Source organism: Apteryx mantelli, chromosome 1 (assembly GCF_036417845.1).
Source record: "Apteryx mantelli isolate bAptMan1 chromosome 1, bAptMan1.hap1, whole genome shotgun sequence".
NCBI lineage: Eukaryota > Metazoa > Chordata > Aves > Apterygiformes > Apterygidae > Apteryx > Apteryx mantelli.
The window spans coordinates 13,227,960-13,248,427 of record NC_089978.1 but is presented as its reverse complement, the minus strand read 5'-3'; the positions used below and the strand labels follow the sequence as shown (position 1 = coordinate 13,248,427).

General features: G+C 43.4%; 1 protein-coding gene across 1 annotated transcript in view; it reads right to left on the bottom strand.

Annotated features, from left to right (window-relative positions):
• HEPHL1 (hephaestin like 1) overlaps positions 1–12,488 on the bottom strand; it is a 35,868-nt gene extending 23,380 nt beyond the window's left edge. Inside the window, exons 1-2 of the mRNA XM_013955974.2 lie at positions 12,319–12,488; positions 677–921 (exon numbers count right to left, since the gene is read on the bottom strand). Coding sequence (XP_013811428.1) covers positions 677–921; positions 12,319–12,488 — 415 coding nt within the window. The remainder of the gene's footprint in view (positions 1–676; positions 922–12,318) is intronic.
• Between the last annotated feature and the right edge of the window lie 7,980 nt (positions 12,489–20,468).

Here is a 20,468-nt window from a genome sequence, read left to right as displayed (position 1 = left end):
TAGGAGCAGTCCCAAACACAGAATCACTGAGAAATTGCAAAAAAATTCAGAACTTTTGAGGAAACTAATAGCACTGAGAATTAAAAACCCTCCCATATCACTAGACAATGGCTTTGAAAACACATTTAAGAGGCTCTAATTTTTCCTTGGCTCTTTACTTTCATCAGGCAATCATCCGCACATTTTGCCAGCTAATATTTTATATCTTCTCACAGAAAATTAATAAGAGTAATGAAGGTAGACAAATCCATACAGTCCATTAACTGAAATACACATGCATAGTTCTTGGATTCTGAAAATTAAATCATGCATGTTATAGCCCTGTAAAGAGGAAGTCATTTGCTTACAAGAACTCTATACATGCAGATAGGGTAGAGATAGGAAGAAGGTACTCCAGTGACTAAGTTCAGCAGAACAATTCAGGAAAAAAAGCCATCTAACCTGTTTCGGTGCTGGATCTATTCCAGGCATCTAAGGTTTCTGGCAAAAAGTTTTAAGAGGTGAGGATGTTCCTGTTTTTAGTCATCAGCTGCTATTACCGATGAGTTTATGAGACAGTGATCCAAAGTCAATGGCCAGAATAATAAATTGTTGGCCAACTTTTATCCATGATATTCACTACTTAAAGAGAAAAGGAGAAGAAAAAAGAAAAGAAAAAAGGCAAAACAGCTTTTACCTTCCGAGTCCTTGTCATAGAAGACCCCATGGGGATGCACAGAGTAGGGTCGGGAAGCAAAGTTCTTTAGGTGGATGATAAAGACATCCTCTTCTTCAGCCTTCAAGACTGGCCCCATAAAACCCAGCCAGGTTGCTTTGGGGATCTCCTGGGAGTAAGTGTCATCTGTGAATTGTCTAAAAATAGCCTTTTTGTACACACGCCCTATCCGGTTGGCTCCTCTTGTCGCATATACACTTGCAAACCTAGTGTTGGGAAGGGAAAATAAGACAAAAAGATCCTTTTGGAGATATTAAAAGACTGATGCTTGCAGTTCAGATAAGTAGTTCCCTGACATATATCACATAGCTGATGGAATAAAGGCTGAGGAATCAACCTGGACAACGCTAACAGGGTACAAGCTCGTTTTTGGGCTCGTACAGTTACCCTACTTGCAGGTCTGGTCTTTGGCACAGTTAATATAAGTGTTCACTTGAGGAGCAACTACTCAGGCCTTTCTGTACAGTTTTAGTATCTTCTCCCTCTTTTGCAAGACTGAAACCTCACGTCCAAATGCATGACTGTTCAGATGGAAAAGAAAACTAAATTAATTCAAGGATTTTCTCAAACCAATAACAGCAACTGTAATCAGCTAGACATTCTAAAAAAGAAGCATGGAATAATTTTTGCATGAAATGCATAACTTCCACATTCCAGAGCCTATGTTTTATAGCAACTTCAAGAGATGGAGAACCGATCATACGGTCAGTGGTTGACATATAATAACTATTAAATATCTGCTTCGTTAGAATCCTGGACTTCATTTGTAACCTAAAATTGTCTAGCTCCAAACTCCAACCACTAGTTCCCATCATGCCTTTCTCTCTTAGATCAAAGAGGTCACATACCATCAAAAATTTATTTTCCATGCAGGCACTTGCATACTTTGATTAAACTGCCCCCTACCCTTCTTTTGGACAAACCAAGTACATTGAGATTCTTAATGCCACAAATCTTTCCTGAAGCTCTTTTCTGAAAGCTTGCCAATATTTCAATATCTCTTTTGAAGTCTGAACACAAGAACTTCACATAATACTCAAGCGATATTCCAACTAATGCCAGAGATGCTCCCTGTCAATGTTTCTTTGCTTATACAACTAGGAATTAGGTTTGCCCTTTTATCTGTAACATCATACTGGCAACCCACTTTCAGTCCACCTGTCCTTAAATCTTCTTTACTTCTCTCCAGGATATCTTTCAAGTTTGATACACATACTTCAACCCTAAATCTTCCACATGGTGTTCAAATTACCCCTCTTTACCACACAACCAAGCGTAGGCTGTATGACCGATTTCACCTAGTTTAATGCTCCATGAGTTTTTGCATCCCCTGAATATTGTTTGAACTTTTATACTTTCCAACAAACTCGTAAAAAAAATGAGCTAAGTATTCACGAAGTATCACTGGCAGAAATCTGACAATTCCCTATTTATTGTGAATTTTTGTAAGTGATCAGTTTACCCCATTTTTGTTTTGCTGCTTTTTTACAGTGCCAACAACAAGGCAGGTGTTGGGTGAAATATGAGTTGAAAGGTGCAGCTGTATGCTGTATTTTCTTCACCATAAGACCTGCAGCTTCCCCCCAGCAAGCCATCCCTGTCTGACACCATGATTCACAACACCCCCCACCTGTGGCCATTATATCTGTGTGACCACCATGTAAAGTAGACCCCTGAAGCAATCCAAATTTAAAAGCTTCCAAAAGAATGATTTTTCATTTGAAAGATATGGTTCATGACATAGACCAACCAAGAGCTATTTTGGCACAAATGAAAGCATCACCAGTGATACCACAGTGGCAGAAACACTCAGCTAGGATGGAGGGCAAGGGATAGAAGCTTCCCAGTCCTATCACGGAAAAACGTATATCAGATAGATAGACCCCAAAAGCATGATTAAGGAACAAGTGCCAAGAAGTGTGGATTTGCAGTGAATTAGCTGCTTTATGGTATCTGTCCATGTGCACAGCATGGCCTGGCAAGTTACCCCACCCTCACTGAAGGGTAAGAGATATCTTCATTGCCTGAGGCTAAGAGCTGGCACAAGAGAAGTTACCACAGAGAAGTAAGTGATAGTAGCCATGCAGTGTAAATGCACATACATCCTTACCTCATGGCAGTGTATTCATATGGCCATGCCATAATTCAAATTATAAATTAATGTTAAAAATGATTTGAAAGAAATTTTCTCTAGAAAAAATTTCAAATGGAAAAAAAAATATATTTTTCAGAAAGTAATTATTCAACAGAAATCCTTCCTTTTTCACGAGCCACCAAATATTTGAACTGAGTTGTTGCAGTGCCACTGTGTTTTCCACCTGATGACAATCCCCCTATGCCCCTGGCTCTCTGGCCAGACAACAACTGCACACTTTTTCATAACTTCAGAGCCCTGGGATATGCTGTCTTTCCTCCAGAAGGAGAACTGTGCCCTGGAAAAATGCACACTTTTTGAGTTACCTTGGTCAAACATTTGACATGAGTGTAACTCATGTAAATGCATAGAACAGGAATCCCAAAATCCAGTTAGGTACGAGATTCAAGAACTTACTCCGAAAACAGTTCAGGTTTAAGCACTGGAGGCTTCCTGGATGCCTAAAGCTGTTCTACAGGTCTTGTTCAGTAGCATCTCTGTGATCTGTGCCTGCTTTCTACTCAAAGGCATGTAGGAGTCAGGAAAAAGTTCTTTCTAGTGCCAGCTTTCTGAAAGGAGTCCTATTCAAATCTTCCATTCATTCATGCTGCAGTGGCTTCACAGTGGCAGTGCCTGCTGTCCATGCAACAGGTATCAGCTATGGCCAGTCAAAACGTTGCTGCAGCTCTTCTGCTCTGGGCATCAAGGAATGCAAGAGCAATGGAGCCAGAAAAGGTTTACAGTAATTCACATGGAGAGGGGCAATCTGACTTCTCAGCCCTGGTTAATTAGGGTTTTTATTTAATTGTAGTCCAAGAGAAAATAAACGGCCAACATTGGGAGACAAATTCCCACACTGCTAATGACCTAACCACTGTGTTAAAGACTCAGGCTCATTTGTATCTCCCTTCCTTCTAGACCCACAATCTCTGAAGGACAGAGCAGTTTCCTACACAAAATGTCCTGAAGTTTGGGAGTTTTTTGGAGCACAGAAGCTGCAAACTCACTCTTCCCTCTGTCTGGGAAGGGCTAGAACCCAGTTCTTCTACCTATGCACACATGTATCTTCAGCATGTTCTTTTGGTTGCCCTCAGCATCCCAGGACAGCGCACACCAGTTGTTTTAAGTCCCAGTCTAGGTGTCTAGGTTTTCGCACCTCACATAGGAGGACCTTGGGGTGCCCACCTTGGGTCTGTGAGTAGCTAGTAGCTCTGTGCCTCTTTATATGTGTTGCTGTGCTGCACATTACAGTGCTTGAGACCCTCTGCAGAATGACTGCTCACTCTAGAATTAGCAGAATCAGCCACAGAAATCTCATACAAAGGATGGATTGGTTTGAGCAACTTCTTCTTTACACCCCTAGAAGCCTGGACTGCTTGGTCACAGTCACCTGGCCAAATTGTTTCTGAAAGCAGGGCTGGTACCTGTGCCTGGTGCCACAGTGCAGCCAGCAGATGTGTTGGTGTGAGCTGGCACAGACTCAGTCCATGTTCTCTGCTGCTCCATTTGTGGGACACAGAGGTTTCCTCCCCTTCAGCTCTGTTTCAGTGAGAGCCTCTTTTCAGTGCTCCATGAAGTCTCCACTGTCTGTGCCATTTACGCCAGTGCCTCTCCAAGCCTGTGGTTCCTTGCCACCCAACCCCAGAATGCCTTGGAGATTTTACTTGCTTTCATCCCCTCTCTTTGACATCAGTTGTCATACAGACCATTATCTGTCGTCTTCTGGTGGCGTCTTCTTCCTTGGGTAACACTCCACATTCTCAGTCACTGAGTTAAACATCCCCTTCAACTGCATCTCCTGTTTTGTTCCTTCCTTCCGACTGAATTTCTAATATGTTATTGCAGCAGCTGCTGCTGCTCCAAATGCTATAATGGTTAAAAATGTCTGCTTCTCTGAATCTGCCTTTGCCTGTTTCTTCCAATGGTCACCCCCCCGTCAAATATTTCCTATCTCTCATTCTTCCCTGGTCACAAGCCAACAGTCTTTCTCCCTGCTTCCTCGTGCTTTCCTGCTCTCTTCAAATTACTTTATCCTCCTGGTGGCATTGCAATATCACTGCCTGGATCTCTTCCATCTTTCTGGTCTTGTGTAGATATAAGAGCTGCCCTTCCAAATCTTGACTCTGTCCCTCCAGCCCAGTTGTCAGCCTGCACTTTGTGTGCAGAAGGTCTTGAGGATCAGCCATTCCCTCTCCTTGTAGATAATGGAAATTTTCCATTCCCTAGAATTGTACTTGTGCAAACTTTCCTAGTTTCCCTCAGAAATCTTTCAGCTGCACTAAGTCATTCCTTTGCCTCCAGGCAGGCCAGTCTAGAGGTTACATGTAGAGGTAAGCATGCTTGTGAATCAGGGCATAAAAAATCTTGTTCAGATTGGGAAATCCATGCAAATCATTTGCTTGTTTCTGGATATGATTTTATTTTCCCAGTTGACCATTCCCAGCAGTTCTTATGCTCCAAAAAGGACTGCTATGCACCATGAGTGGGACTGGGGAGTGTACTTCTTTAGAGGGAAATGAGCTCTAATTCCTTAAAGTCAGTATTAGTTAGCATTAATATAATTACAGTCAGCTATCCCCCTGCAATGATGAGCACTACAATTCTTCCAAACGAGAGGAAGAGTGAAACAAGAGTGTCATGTAGATTCTCTTTCAATGAATTCAAGACTTGACTTGCAGATAATCTGACATCTCAGGGTAGGACCATGAGTTAAACGTAATTTATACATCTATTTCTTTTATCACAAAGGAAAAATATTTTGCTAAGACTTTTACCTTATTTATGTTACCTTTGATCTTAAGAAATAGAGTTAGAACCTAATAGAGGTTAGGTTTTTCATAAAGTGCTCACATGTGTACTATGTTACAGAGTACAGTAAGGAATGGGGAGATAGTTACACCTTATGTATAGCAAAACAAACAGTTTCACAGTGCATTGGAGCCAGATCCTTCCCTAATAAAACTTCAAAGCTTGAGTTTGTTTGCCACTGTAATCACCAATGAGAAATCAGCACTTCCAACAACTACTAGATGTGGACTCTTGAATTTTCTCCTGAAGTTAACATGCCTGATACCTACAGTAAAAGGGGCATGCAGTAGCTAGAAGTAGACTTCTTTCTTTACTATTGTCCCACTAAAGTCCCATAGATTTTGCATTAGCAACTATTTAAACAAGTATTTTTATGGGTTTGTTCCCTAAAATCTGCTGGTGTTTAAAACATTCCTTACTCTCTGCCTTCTTCACATACTCTTTGGCTGGGTCTACAACAAGTTTTTGTTTTTTTCCCTCGAAGTTCCCCAGTTTTCCTGTGGCAAGGCCAATGGCTGCAGACTGCCCATCTTAACCCCTGGGTCAGGTAACCTGTTCAGAGTAAGTAACCCTTCGCCAGACAGTGGCTGCTGTGCTAAAGCCAATGTAATGTCTATGCTGGAGAGATTGCTGGGTAGAGGTGGACCAGTGGTGTCAACCCGTATTTGTAGACAATGTCTTGACCACACAGCATCAAGCAACAAAGTGAGTTGAGTGTGCTCAAAAGGCATGTTTTAGCCCATTCCTGACCCACACTGGCAATAGGAGAGATCAACCAAACCTGTAAAACCTTAGAAGAAACTCTGATACTGGTTAACTGTGGCTATAATGGTTTCTCTCCTAGGATAAACTTCTGCCTCCACTGAAGTCAATAACAAAACTCCCCCCAGGCTTCGTTAGGGCCACAATTTCACCTTGACTGCACTTTTGATGTTAACCCTTCCCGCAGTGATCTCCTCTGCTGACGCAGTTGGGTCATTTAGCCACATAATGACTCAGCTATTGGTTTAGCATCTATGACGACAGTTTCACTGTCATCTACCTGGGTGGGATCTCCTCATACGCAAATTGCACAAACTGTGTTTGATGCTATGGTAACAAAAAACACCCGTTACTGTTGTTAGGTGCAAGACTTGGCCCAGATAAATGTAGCAATGGTGGTCTAAAGAGAAGGAATGAGATGTCTCATGAGGTAAAACCTAATAACATCTATCACAAGCAGAGCAGGACTTAAGTGTCCATCATATAAACTAGCACCAAATTAATTTACAGGGATAATGAACCAAACTTTAATCCCGAGGGCCTGAGCCACAGTGGGGAGAGAAAGAGTGATATATGTCAAACCACAACACCTACGTATATATATATATTTATTTTTGAAAGGTCCTTGCCTATGTAGCCATTAAAGGGAGCAGGCAATATCTGATCTCACAGAATCACAGAATCACAGAATCACAGAATGGTTGAGGTTGGAAGGGACCTCACAAGATCATCTAGTCCAACACCCCTGCTCAACCAGGGTCACCTAGAGCACGTTGTACAGGATCACATCCAGGAGGGTTTTGAATATCTCCAGAGAAGGAGACTCCACAACCTCCCTGGACAACCTGTTCCAGGGCTCTGTCACCCTCACAGTGAAGAAATATTTCCTCACGTTCAGATGGAACTGTCTGTGTTTCAGTTTGTGCCAGTTGCCTCGCGTCCTGTCGCTCAGCACCACTGAAAAGAGTCTGGCTCCATCCTCTTGACACCCTCCCTTCAGATACTTGTACACGTTAAAAAGATCTCCTCTCAGCCTTCTCTTCTCCAGGCTAAACAGGCCAAGCTCTCTCAGTCTTTCCTCATAAGAGAGATGCTCCAGTCCCCTAATCATCTTTGTAGCCCTTCACTGCACTTGCTCCAGTAGTGCCACATCCCTCTTGTACCGGGGAGCCCAGAACTGGACGCAGTACTCCAGATGTGGCCTCACCAGGGCTGAGTAGAGGGGGAGGATCACCTCCCTCCACCTGCTGGCAACACTCTTCCTGATGCACCCCAGGATACCATTGGCCTTCTTGGCCACAAGGCCACATTGCTGCCTCATGCTTAACTTGGTGTCCACCAGCACTCCGAGGTCCTTCTCCACAGAGCTGCTTTCCAGCAGGTCAACCCCCAACCTGTACTGGTGCATGGGGTTATTCCTCCCCAGGTGCAGGACCATGCACTTGCCTTTGTTGAACTTCATGAGGTTCCTCTCCGCCCACCTCTCCAGCCTGTCCAGGTCTCTCTGAATGGCAGCACAGCCCTCTGGGGTATCCGCCACTCCTCCCAGTTTTGTATCATCAGCAAACTTGCTGAGGGTGCACTCTGTCCCTTCATCCAGGTCATTGATGAATAAGCTGAACAAGACTGGACCCAGGACTGACCCCTGGGGGACACCGCTAGCTACAGGCCTCCAACTAGACTCTGTGCCACTGAGCACAACCCTCTGAGCTCTGCCATTCAGCCAGTTCTCAATCCACCTCACTGTCCACTCATCTAGCCCACACTTCCTGAGCTTGTCTATGAGGATGTTATGGGAGACAGTGTCAAAAGCCTTGCTGAAGTCAAGGTAGACAACATCCACTGCTCTCCCCTCATCTACCCAGCCAGTCATTCCATCATAGAAGGCTATCAGGTTGGTTAGGCATGATTTCCCCTTGGTGAAGCCATGCTGACTACTCCTGATCACCTTCTTGTCCATCGTGTGCTTGGAGATGGCCTCCAGGATGAGCTGCTCCATCACCTTTCCAGGGATGGAGGTGAGGCTGACTGGCCTGTAGTTTCCTGGGTCCTCCTTCTTGCCCTTTTTGAAGACTGGGGTGACACTGGCTTTCTTCCAGTCCTCAGGCACCTCTCCTGTTCTCCATGACCTTTCCAAGATGATGGAGAGTGGCCTAGCAATGACATCCGCCAGCTCCCTCAGCACTCATGGGTGCATCCCATCATGGCCCATGGATTTGTGGGTGTCAGGTTTGCTTAAATGATCTCTAACCCACTCCTCCTCCACCAAGGGAAAGTCTTCCTCTCTCCAGACTTTCTCTCTTGCCTCCAGGGTCTGGGGTTCCTGAGGGCTGGCCTGAGCAGTAAAGACTGAAGCAAAGAAGGCATTCAGTAACTCTGCCTTCTCTGCATCCTTCGTCACCAGGGCACCCACCCCATTCAGCAAAGGGCCCACATTTTCCCTAGTCTTCCTCTTGCTACTGATGTATTTGAAGAAGCCCTTCTTGTTGTCCTTGACATCTCTCACCACATTTAATTCCAAATGGGCCTTAGCCTTCCTCATCGCATCCCTGCATACTCTGACAACATTCCTATATTCCTCCCAAGTGGCCTGTCCCCCTTTCCACTTTCTGTATACTTCCTTCTTCTGTTTGAGTTTTGCCAGGAGCTCCTTGCTCATCCATGCAGGTCTCCTGCCTCCTTTGCTTGACTTCCTACTCATAGGGATGCTCCGATCTTGAGCTTGGAGGAAGTGAATGTCACCCTCCTCCTGAGGCTGTCTGGGTGATAGTCATCTCCCAGCCCACAAAATCTCACTGGAATCTACAGCATGTCCAGCAGCACTGACAGTGCCTTGCACCCTGCATGTCCAATCCACCGTGGTTTAACAATGTCAACTCTTTCATCAGCTGTATCAGATGGACAGGGATGCTGAGCACTTTCCCAGCTCATCTATACTCAGTGGCCACAGTTTAGCTCTTTCTGTAGCTTCCAAAGTCTTGTGTATTTCATAAAATCTGTCTGCTTGATGATTGAAGGAGGAAATGACAGCAAAATGTCTCAGCCTCATTCAAAGCAGTTTGAATGATGAGAATTAGTGGAACGGCTTGAGGCTTCGAGTAGGCAAGACAAATGGCAGAGGCAAACAGCCTCATTATTTTCACTTTACATAAGGAGCATTGATGCAGAGAGAGAGATTTGTTCTGTGCAAATAGCATGCTGGCCCTTGAGCGCTAGAGCAGTACAAGTCATAATAAAAATTAGCATCCCAGCCGAATAGCTATGTTAACATGGTGCTGCATTTGGGTTAATCAGCTCTGATGAGAGGCAGCCTTTCCGGCTCACACCCAGGGAGGTGGGGAGGTGCTGATGCAGCTCTACGGCTGCTGATTCTGGAGCCAGCTCACTCAGCACTGGCACAGTGGGAACTGAGCAGGGGCCGTGCCTAGTGACTTAATCAGATTTCCCGATTTCCAGTCCCATGCCTCAGCCACCAAAGCCTCCTTTCTATAAAGCAACCTCATCACTGCTAAGCTCTAAAGGCTTAGGAAGATACTACCAACATTGGCACAATAACATTGAAACCCATCTCTTAAATCTCATTATCTGATCCAGCTAATGTAACACTTTCCATTACATATCTGTTAATTCAGCATTTTTATTGAGTAGCTAAGAATAAGTGATTTTGATAATATCTCTTTGGGCTAGCTGGAATCAAAGGGAGCATTCCTTTAGGTGTATGCACCAACCCTTTTAAAGACAATCAGTTTGTCTGCAACCTCTTTATCTTCACTTCCCTATCAATAAAGCTGGGATAGTGCTCCATCAAATGGATGCTGTGAGGATGCATCACAAGGTGAGAAGTGCTAGGCTCAGCGAGCCTGAGCATTGGTTCTGGCAGAACACAGCTGGCTTAAAAATGTATCTTGCTCCCACCTAAGGACTGATCCATAAACTTCACAGAACTATGTTTTGCTTAATACCCAAAGGAACAGATTTATTAGCTGAAAAGTAGAACATTAATATTCAGTTTTAAATTTACATTAGAGGTTACTCTAAAGAGTTAAACACCGAAAAAAGCTATTATCAATTCACTATTTAACATGTGCAGACACACTATCATTTCAGAATATAGCAGCTTTATTCTGGCTTAATTTGAAACAGCTTGGGAATGGGATAAGCTACTTAGAGGTATCGCTTTCTTATTCTGCAGTCTCATCAAAACAGCTTCCTAGCTTTGAAGCTACCTTAAAATCCAGATAATATTTCCTCTCTCAGTAAACCCTTTGGAATTAACATTCTGTAACTATTACACTACAACAGTGGCTGAAGAAAAAAGCTATCCTCCCTCCCAGTCATGCCATGAAAAAAGTGTCACGGAGTTTAAAGTAAATGTGCCACTTGATGTTCAGGGAATTCAAAGTGCAGACAGAATTAGAAGTACATTTAACAAAATAGATTGAAAGTCTCTCTGCAATGTTAGGGAGGATTTACAGATAGCTCCTCTTCACTTAAAGCTAAACTCTTTTCAGTGAGAGGTCTTCCAGTTTAATGAGAAGGGGAATATATCCTCTAATAAAAATAGCAGGGAAGTGAGAAGTTCCAGTGTTTAAGACAACTGAAGAATAACCTTTCCCCTGAAGCTTGTTTCTATGGTCTGGGAACAAACTGTTACTCTGAAGTCTACCTACAAGCATAACACCTATTGACTTGGATGCTATCTGGGACCCTTAGTTATTAAGAGCATAAGCCTCTACAGTTTGTATTAAAAAATAAAACTTTTTCTTGCCTGGTTCTTGTGGAAAAATCATTTTCTTTATGAAATCCAACTGATAGTGGTTCTCAAGTTACCATTCACTAGGGAAAAGTTCTGCATTGCTTGGGATTTCCTAAGAAGCCAGAAAGGACATTTCCATTTCTAACTCCTGGGACAAGGCGTTGAGCTCCAGACTGGCTAGCATGGGCACCTGGACCTCCTCACGCACTCATGGCTCCCAGCCCAACCCAAACCCTAGACTCAGAGTAAGGGCCCTCAAAATATTTCTAGGTTGTCAAAGATATCAATTCCTAAAAGCATTACCATGCACATTTCAAGTTAATGCTGTACGGAGGCACCAAAGGTCTCCGCCATCTCCATCCGGAGTCCAAGCTAGCTCCCCGGTGCGGGATAGACAGGCAGCCAACCCCAGCAGTGTGTGCACCAGAGCATTCGCCTTGTATTCTTCTGGCTGTGATAGGACTCAGCAAGGTGCTTACCTATGCACTTCGGTTTCAGCACAGGTGATCATAAGGACTTCAGTGCAGACATTCACAGTTGTATGTTTATGTATGTATGTAGGTGTATCTACCTAAACAGGTTTCCTAAACAAAGGTCTGCACACTTACACACATGCAGGAATATGTGGACCATCTTTTCATATCTCATTTGTAAGTACCATACACATCTGAATTTTACAATGTCGTACCAAGCCCTCTTACAGCCCTGAGTTTTATCATTTTACAGGGAATGAACTCATGAGTTTTTGCCAGTTGAACAGACCTCTATGTCTCATTGCAAAGAATTGTGCTCGATTATGGCAAAATTGCAATTTTGGTTGGGACAACCACTCCCAGAAATACCTGTGTCTCTGTGAAACACACTACATGACACTTCTTTGACAAATATCAGTTCCTCAATGTCCCTTCAAATGCACAATAACTATCACCCTGCTAAATCAACCATGACGGAAGAAAGTCAGCCAGTGTCTCTTCTTACCTTGAAGTTGAAATCCTGCATATCACAACAACATCAGAAGAACAAGGCCAGCTTAAGACATCTACAGCTATATTAACCATATAGTCAATTTTCCTTGGAGTCATCAATATATTTCTGAGTTAGCAAAGCTCAGTGACTTACAAAGCTCAGTTAGCAGTGACTTACTTGTCCTCTAAGAGATTCTGTCCTGTGATCAGATTTTTCCCGCTTGGTGCATAGTCCCAGTTCTCTTCCACAATCCCAATGTAATAGGTTCTGATCCTTGCTTCTCCGAGTGCGAACAGCCAGAGGAACCCAAGAGTGCGAAGGCAGCCACCAATCTGCACAGAAGGCATTTGTAATTCTGATTGCATGGCTGGCAGCAGGCAGGCAGCAGCAGGCAGCACCACAGGGAGCTCACCCCTCCCTCCTGGCTCTCAACAAGTTATAAATAAGGAATGCACAGAGCAAAGCTCCTCCTTTTCAACAGGTTAGGACTGGGATAGGTAGAGAGCCTGGCTATGCAGAGCAGGGCTGGGGAGGAGGTTGATACCATGACAGGGCTTTTGCCAGTCCTTCAGTGAATGTCTAAATTGCTCACTTACCTGTCAGGAGACAGTCAGTCAGTGCTTTTTTGGAAGCTTGGGTGCTTTTTTGTCCTCTTCTTTCCAAACTGCGTGGTATGGCATATTGGGACATTTTTGCTTTTTTTTTTTCTGGTCTGTCAAAACCCAATTTTTTTTGTTCTTTTAAAGCCTTTATTAGCCCACTTTATTAACCCCTCTGAGATTTCTAAAGCTAGCATCTTGCAGCCTTAATTCAATGATAATGGTATATTCAATGATATAACACCAGTTTACACTCCAACATTATCACAGAGAGAGAGAGAGAGAGAGAGAGAAAGAATTTGTCATTACTGCTCCAATTTGTAGGATTTTCTGACCTATTTGTTGAGATGACAAGGGATCTGGATGTGTTCATTTTTACAGTGAGACACCTTGTAACAAAGATTTCTGAAAACTAGAGCCCATTTAAAGCCTAAAGCATTTTGATAAGTAAAAATTAAGGCATGCAGTGATTACCTTTTTATTGCACTTATTAATTAACATGCCCACATAGCTCTCTAGAAAATCTATCTCTTACTTTATAGCCTAACTTTCTCTAAGAGGATATCTGTATTATGTCTTGGCAAAGGAAAGTATAAACCAGTATGAGTATGAACTGTATTTTCTAAAGTACTTACTTAACACCCCCCAAAAGTTACCTAAATAGCAAGACACTTCACAAAATCATACTACGCTTATACTAATTTTTAGCTGACTAAAGACTTTAAAAAGTTGTAATTGTGGAATACAGCATTTCACCTGAGATTTATTCACATCTTTAACAGTTGTGAAATTCCCCTTTCAGCTCCAAAACTATTTGACCTCTTCCTGCCGAAGTTAACGCTTATTCAGTGGCAAGGGTATTAGAGGCTTCTCAAGTGAACTTGGTGGTCACTTGTTAAACAACATCAGGCAAAATCTAGTCCAGCAATGGGAATGGATTTTTACATGGTGGTTGCATGAAGTTCACCCTCTGGCTCCATGCTACAGCTACAGCTATGTATAGGTTCAACTGCACTAAATATCCCTCTCTCTCACTGACGTGCATGTTTCTCTGAAATCACAAACAGAATAACTCAAAAAGCAGATGAAATTCACATCAACCCATTCTCCAGCCACCTGGTCCATGGTGAGTCTCAACTAGATTCAGAAACTAGGCAGAGGAGCTTATTAAGGAAGCTTTCAGTTTCTTTAGGCTGTGCATTGCATCTCTTTAGACATGATCACTGAAAGCCCAGTATACATGGGTAAGAATATAGTCTGACAATTGCAAATAATCAGGTTAACATAGCTTTAAAAGTTAGAGCCCCTCAGATGTAAGCCAGTCTGATACAAGATGATGTTTACTGTCTCAAGTCAATTAATTGATAAACAGTGAGAAGAAAGAAAAGTGATATAGCAACATAGATGCTGTACAAAGGTCCTGGACCTGGCAGCTACTGATTTCTTGATCATCTTAAAGTTGCCCATCTCTTTGCTGCAAATCACACACTACCCAGACTTTCAGCATCTCATGTCATTCTATGTCCTCTCCTCCAAAATACCAATATTTAAAAATCATCTTCCTTTTCCATTGTTTTGTTGTGTCACTCAGTTACTCAAATGATGCCAGCTAATAGTACTGTGATTCTAAAAGGCATGATTAGAAAGCAAAAGAAGAGGCAATGAGTGCAGGACAGGCAGAGATTTTCCCGCTCGGTGGCGTAGCTGTCAAATATGCAACGATGGTGGGACCTATGGACCAGATGGTGAGCTATGGAGCTGTGCAAAGGCCCAGGTGACACTTGGAGGTTAACAGGATCCCACTGTGATCTTTGCACAGGGCCAAGGACCCTGCAGCCTACTGCAGTGAATACTTCCCTCATCCGGAGTAGCTGTCCTCTGAGACCAGGCAAACTATGAGCTTCAACTTTGTCACACAAGCATCTGAGTTTACAGGACTGGGTACCTGTTACGCAAATGTTTATTGTCATAACATAGTCAGGGTTTTGTATTTGAATAAGATATATGTTTATTTAGAGGATAACATGCACCTTGAATGAGACTGCATACAGTTTGTTGCTTAAATCAGCTATTTACATGGCATTAGAGAAATTTAAAGGCCAGATACAGGGCAAATTTCATCCAGACAGTTTTGCTATAACCTTCTCTCTCTTTACTTTTTTTTAACTAAAGATTTCTATTATATGTTTAACATAAAATAATGTATATGAACTCATATAACTCATAGTGAACCAAGCCAATGGGGAATAGGAAGGGGGAGTGTCTAATTCTGAGCTGACACCTGACTGCACTATTGTCATACAAATAATATTAGTGCTATGTCCTAGTTTTTCTATTGCTTCTCGTGTGACCAGGATTGGGTCCCAGTTGCTTGTTTGCTAGAATACATATTCAAAATGCAAATATGAAGTTAATTTCTTTGTGTCTTACTGTGAAATTTATTTGTGTAACAGTAATAATGTGCACACATTAGCACCTTATATCTGCAAAGTGTTGTAAATCTGGTAAACGCCTTAGCTTGGCTTCAGCATTTACTAGATCTGGCACCTTGTATACCCTTTGCATCCACACATTAGCACTTAATTACCTTGTCACATCATTAAAACCAGGCACATTTACATTCCGGAGAGGTGCTGTGGGCATGACTCAGAAAAAGATGAAAGAATAGCTGTTTTGCCCTTGCATCAGGAAAATTTCTGGGAAATTCCCCTCAGGCAGTAAGGTAATGGGATGAAGTTTGTCCCTTTGTTCAGGATCCTTTCAACAAAAAGGCTGGATACTGGCTCCTCCAAGAACTTCTGCCCCACTAAAGGCTAAAATTAGTGCAAGTCTGGGTTCTGAAGTTTTGTAATGATGTTCATAAGTCTGAAGGGTGAACATTTTGAGTACCAGTTTGTGAATGAGCCCTGAAAAATCAGTGATGAAGCTTTCTTTTCAAGTACAGCAGGAATAAGTTTGTAATAATTAGCTCAACTTAATCCTCTAAGGCCCAAACTTATGTCACCTAATGTTACTGAATTAACTAGAAGTTAACATCGTGATGACTATTAGGTCAAAGAGATTTTGGGATGTGCCAGTCTGTATTGGCTAGACCTCAGTTCCTTGAAGTTAGGTGACATGAGTTCAGAAATGAGCATTTTATTCAGACTACTTACTATCAAAGCCCAACTTATATCTTCCATTTAGCAGATGATGAGCTGATGTTCAAGCAGAGTAACTCCACTGTTCCCTCTGCCTTTTCCTGATAGCAGTACAGATCCTGTTCCTAGACGCTCACCCCTGGCCCCTCTGCTATGTCAGTTTGTGTCCGCAGCCCAGGGTAGGGATTTGATCCATCTGCTTCCACCATAAGTCTTCCCTCAGCTGGTGTTGCCACCAAACCTGGAGTCCTACCTGTAGTGACTGCTCCAAGGTGATGAAGAGTGCCTGTGGCATAGCTGGGAACTGAGTTGCGCTTTGAACCAAGACATCCTTCTCCTTCCTCTGTTTTTCTCACACTTTCTAGCCATAAACTCTTATTAAATACAAGAACCTCATAGTTCATCAGTGAAAAACAATTCCACTTGCACTTTCTAATCGTTTTTTGAGTTGCAACAGTAGTGATCAGAAGGTAAAGCTCACTTTGTAGTCTTAGATAGTAACACAAGGTTTCTTTGAATTAGCTGAATCTTTTGAGTATGCACTGGTCAGTTGGGAATCTCAGCCTTTCCGCCAAGATTTTCAGCTTTTCTGTTTGCAATGCTGGATAGGGCTTTGTCAAGAAAGGCTTTCTTGACATGTTTAGCACCTTATTCCCAGGAATGCTGCAAGTCTGTTGGAGACAGAAAGACAAAAAAATGGTGTTCAACACACCATAACCTCAAAGAATAGTTACATGGAGCTGCAGGAAGGAAATCAGGAAGGATTTTAGAAAAGCAGCTGTAACCCGCATTACAGATGGCCCAGAGATCCAGCCTGACTCATCTCCATCCAGAAGTCCCTGTGGCAGGACTGAGACTGATTCCAGCCCTCCAGACTCCCATGTCAGGACCCAAACAACTCCCTGGTGTTGCCCTCCAGCCATCTGGGCTTAGTCCATGTGCCAAAGTCAGGGTCACACTTAGAAATTTCACAAGAGCTGTCTGGAGATTATTATGGCAGATTAAAGAGCACTTCTATTTTATGAGAACCAGCCCCACAGCTCCTTTCTTTTTCATTGTGTGTTTGAACCAAATCCTACAGCTGCCATGATGAGGACATAGAGAGATGTCAAAGCTGAACTTAGACTTTAGAGAAACTGATCATGCATAAGAGAGAAAAAAACTTAAATTCAAAGATAGTGAAAGGAGGCAATAATGAAAAGGAAGGTTTTTAAGGTTGTGTGTAAAGGAGCTGTAAGTTTGAAGAAAAGATTGTAATAAATTGGCAGAAAGACAGGGCAAGTGAAATGCGTTCAGCCTCAAAAGCCATTAAAGCAAGTCTAAGAAAAGGAAGTTTTGATCCTAATTAAGAGAAATTTCTTGCGTGTACCAACTTGTGTAATATCTGCACTGTTAAAACAAGGCTAATACCTCAACAGAACTTCAAGGTTCATTATTTATGGGTTTCTATGGTGCTGCCCATTGTAGCACCTAACAAACATGAAAGAACTTAACTTTACGTCATCACTGTTCATTAACCTTATTATACAAATGAGGAAATTTAAGAAGGTTAGGTAACTTCCATGTGCTTGTGCATGAAGGGAACAGTCTCCTGGCCCCTTCCAACACTCAAAGCAAAGCAACAGCCCTCCTCCCTCCCCACCACCTTTCCTTTCAGTGTACGGGGGCAGTGGAGATCAAGGTCTCACTGGACATTCCCTCCTCCCAGCAGTGATGCCTGTCAGTGACTTGGTTGCATGATGAAACCCTTTCACCCCCACTTGGCCTGTCTTGGCTGCCTTCCCACCGGAGGAGCATCAGTGCCAAGGGCCACCTCGGCTTTCCCCCTTAGCAGCTTCACCACCTGCCCAGACCTCCTCCAGCCTTGCCATGGGCCTCATGGGATCCCCTTCGACTGCCACTGATGGTGCTGACCTACTTACTCTAGAGAGAATTTGGCCCTTTTGGTTTCCTGCTATGAGATCATTGCCTCATTTTCTTTCTGGGTAAATAAGGGAGTTGTGGTAAGAAACAACAGCACTGGAAAACTAAGCATGAATATTTAAAGCAGAGAGCAGAAAGGAAGGCAATGAGCATTGCTAGAAAAAAAGAAAGAAGTGATGTGATCATGTCTGTACAAGTGGCTTCCAAACTGTTTCCCAGTGGCAGTGTCACCTCTGCCAGGCATGCCATTGCCAAGAGTGCTACAAAACACCAAATTCCTGCCAGGCTTGTGACACATCACAAGGGGTCTGCTGTGTGTGGTGGAGGAGCTAACAGAGGGTCTGTTGTCTGGATAACTTCTTCTGTCCAGTTCCTCTGTCTCAAAAGGAGCAAGTGGGAAAAATGCCATGGCTTTCTGGAAGCCTGGATGGTTGCCCACAGTAAAATGGCATGATCTGTGGGATCTGCAGGTGACTGTCAACACTTGTAAAGCCTTTCATTTGTGTCTACAAAGCTTTGCAATAAAGGCCAACCCTGCCATTCTTCAGTGACTCTGTTGCTTCCTATTTAAAGAAGCCTGCCTTATAGCCAGAGTAGCATTAGACAGAGTGGAAACCTCTCAAGCCTGGCACTGAAAAGGAAAAAGTACAGTGTATGGAAAAAAAGCTCTCCCTTCCCTCAACCTAGTTATTCCCCAAAACAACCCAACAGCACTTGGGAGATTGCCTTTAAGAGCTTGTTGTGGTCTTCCAAAACATCATTTGCCTTTTTTTATCATTCAAAGTTAGTATTAAATCTTACGTAGGCCCTACTCGAGGATTTCTTCTCTCCTCTGCCCTGCTCTTACCCAGTCTCTTCTTTCCCCTAATGGGTTTAATCCTGGGAGGTGCAGAGTACTGTCTTGGTTTAAGCAAGACATGCAGGAGAGAAGACAGTTGCGGAATAAGACCCTAAATCCTGGTTTTGGGTCAGGGGTCTGGGCATCTTTCCTTGCAAGTAGGAGCTTGTAAACACTGACAGAGAGGTCATCTGGTAAGTCCACATCACTCATACAGCACTGAGCAAATTTACCAGCTCAAATACAGGTCTCTCTCCAACAGACTTATGAAGTGAAAGGCAGCGCAAGGCAAGAATGACTGTGCCACCTCTGGGTCCAAGCTGGCTTGCCCCAGGCTGCCAGGGTGTTTCTGCATTGGAGTCCACTTATGTTCGTGAAACCAGGAATAACTCAAGCAGAGTCGCCTCAGCTTTGCCTACTCCCACTGATGTCGACATGGCATAAGGTGAGCTTCCTCCTTTCCCAATCCAGGCTAGCATTTCGAATGGGAGATTTCATGAATCACAATGCCTGAAATGCCTCCTCCAGCCTCATGCAGGACTTCAGGCAGATCACAGAGGTCCAGAATCTGTATGTTTTGGAAATAAAAAGTGGACTATCAAAACCCACCTTTGGGCACCTGAGAAAACACCCTGAGCCTCGGAAGTGCTGAACAACCTCCCCCCATGGAGGAAACATGGCTTCAGCTGACTAACTGTAAGCACTCAGTTAGCCTTTACTTCTCTCTGTGCCACCTGCATGCTCATCTGCAAAGTGGGGATCATTATATCTGACTCACTCTCCAGGTACTTGGAAGCTAATTTAATTAATGCTTGTCAAGCACGTTAAGGTCTTCAGATGAAAGGAGCTGCAGATAGGCAAAGCATTGCTATTACTATTAATTATTTCTATTGTGCAAGTAGACATGAAAGCAGCAAGAGTGATGATTATTTGCTTCCTTTACAAGTGGCAAGACACAGTACAAATATACAGACAAGGGACCATCCCTGCCCTGCAGTGCTCCTAATCTTACAAGCCAGATAAACCAAAGAGCTAGGACAGAAGAGCAAGTCCAGAGAAAAGCAGTGGATGTGACAACTTACTGCACACATTTTTTTTTGGCAACACCTGCCTTTGAAATGTGCCCTGTTGGCCAAAAACACAATATTGCCATTTTAAGGCATTTAAAAGTCACAAAATCTCTCAAAAATCAAGAGTAGTGTAGTAAATGCTACTTCTCCTTATTTAGCTTCTGATTTTTGAGCACTGAAGATCAAGATTTCAAATTTTTCTCCGCAGCCACGAGAACTGAAAATATTTCACTCCTTCTCCAAGTACAGTTTAAGTGCTTGGATATGTAACACAAATCATCAGCAGTAATAGTTTGCTATGTACCAGCTACTTGGCAGGAGCAATCCGCGTGTGCTCGGTGGCAGCAGTTTGTTCCTCCTCCTCCTCCCACACATCCAGGAAATATCTCACCTCTCTTAAATGGAGCGGGAAGCTATCACAATTAGTTTTTACTCCCCACAGCATGCCAGGGGCTGTGTGCACACCGCAGAAGAGTTTGCATGCAGTGACAAGACACTCCACAACAATTTGTTCCTTCATCTAACCTCTAACTAGGCGAACGAAGGGACAGAGGAGAGGAGCAACCCAGGGTGCAGACCCCCCTGGCGCTCGCTGCTCTCTGCCAGGTCACCGCGGCTCTGCTTCCCTCTCCCCTGGACACAGTTCCTGTCCTCCCCTGCCCTGAGGTGGCCACTGGGGTGACTGGGCTGTGAGTCAGCTCTGTGAGTCAGCTCTGGCTTTGAGCTACCACTGGCAGAAAAATCAAGTGCTTCGCAG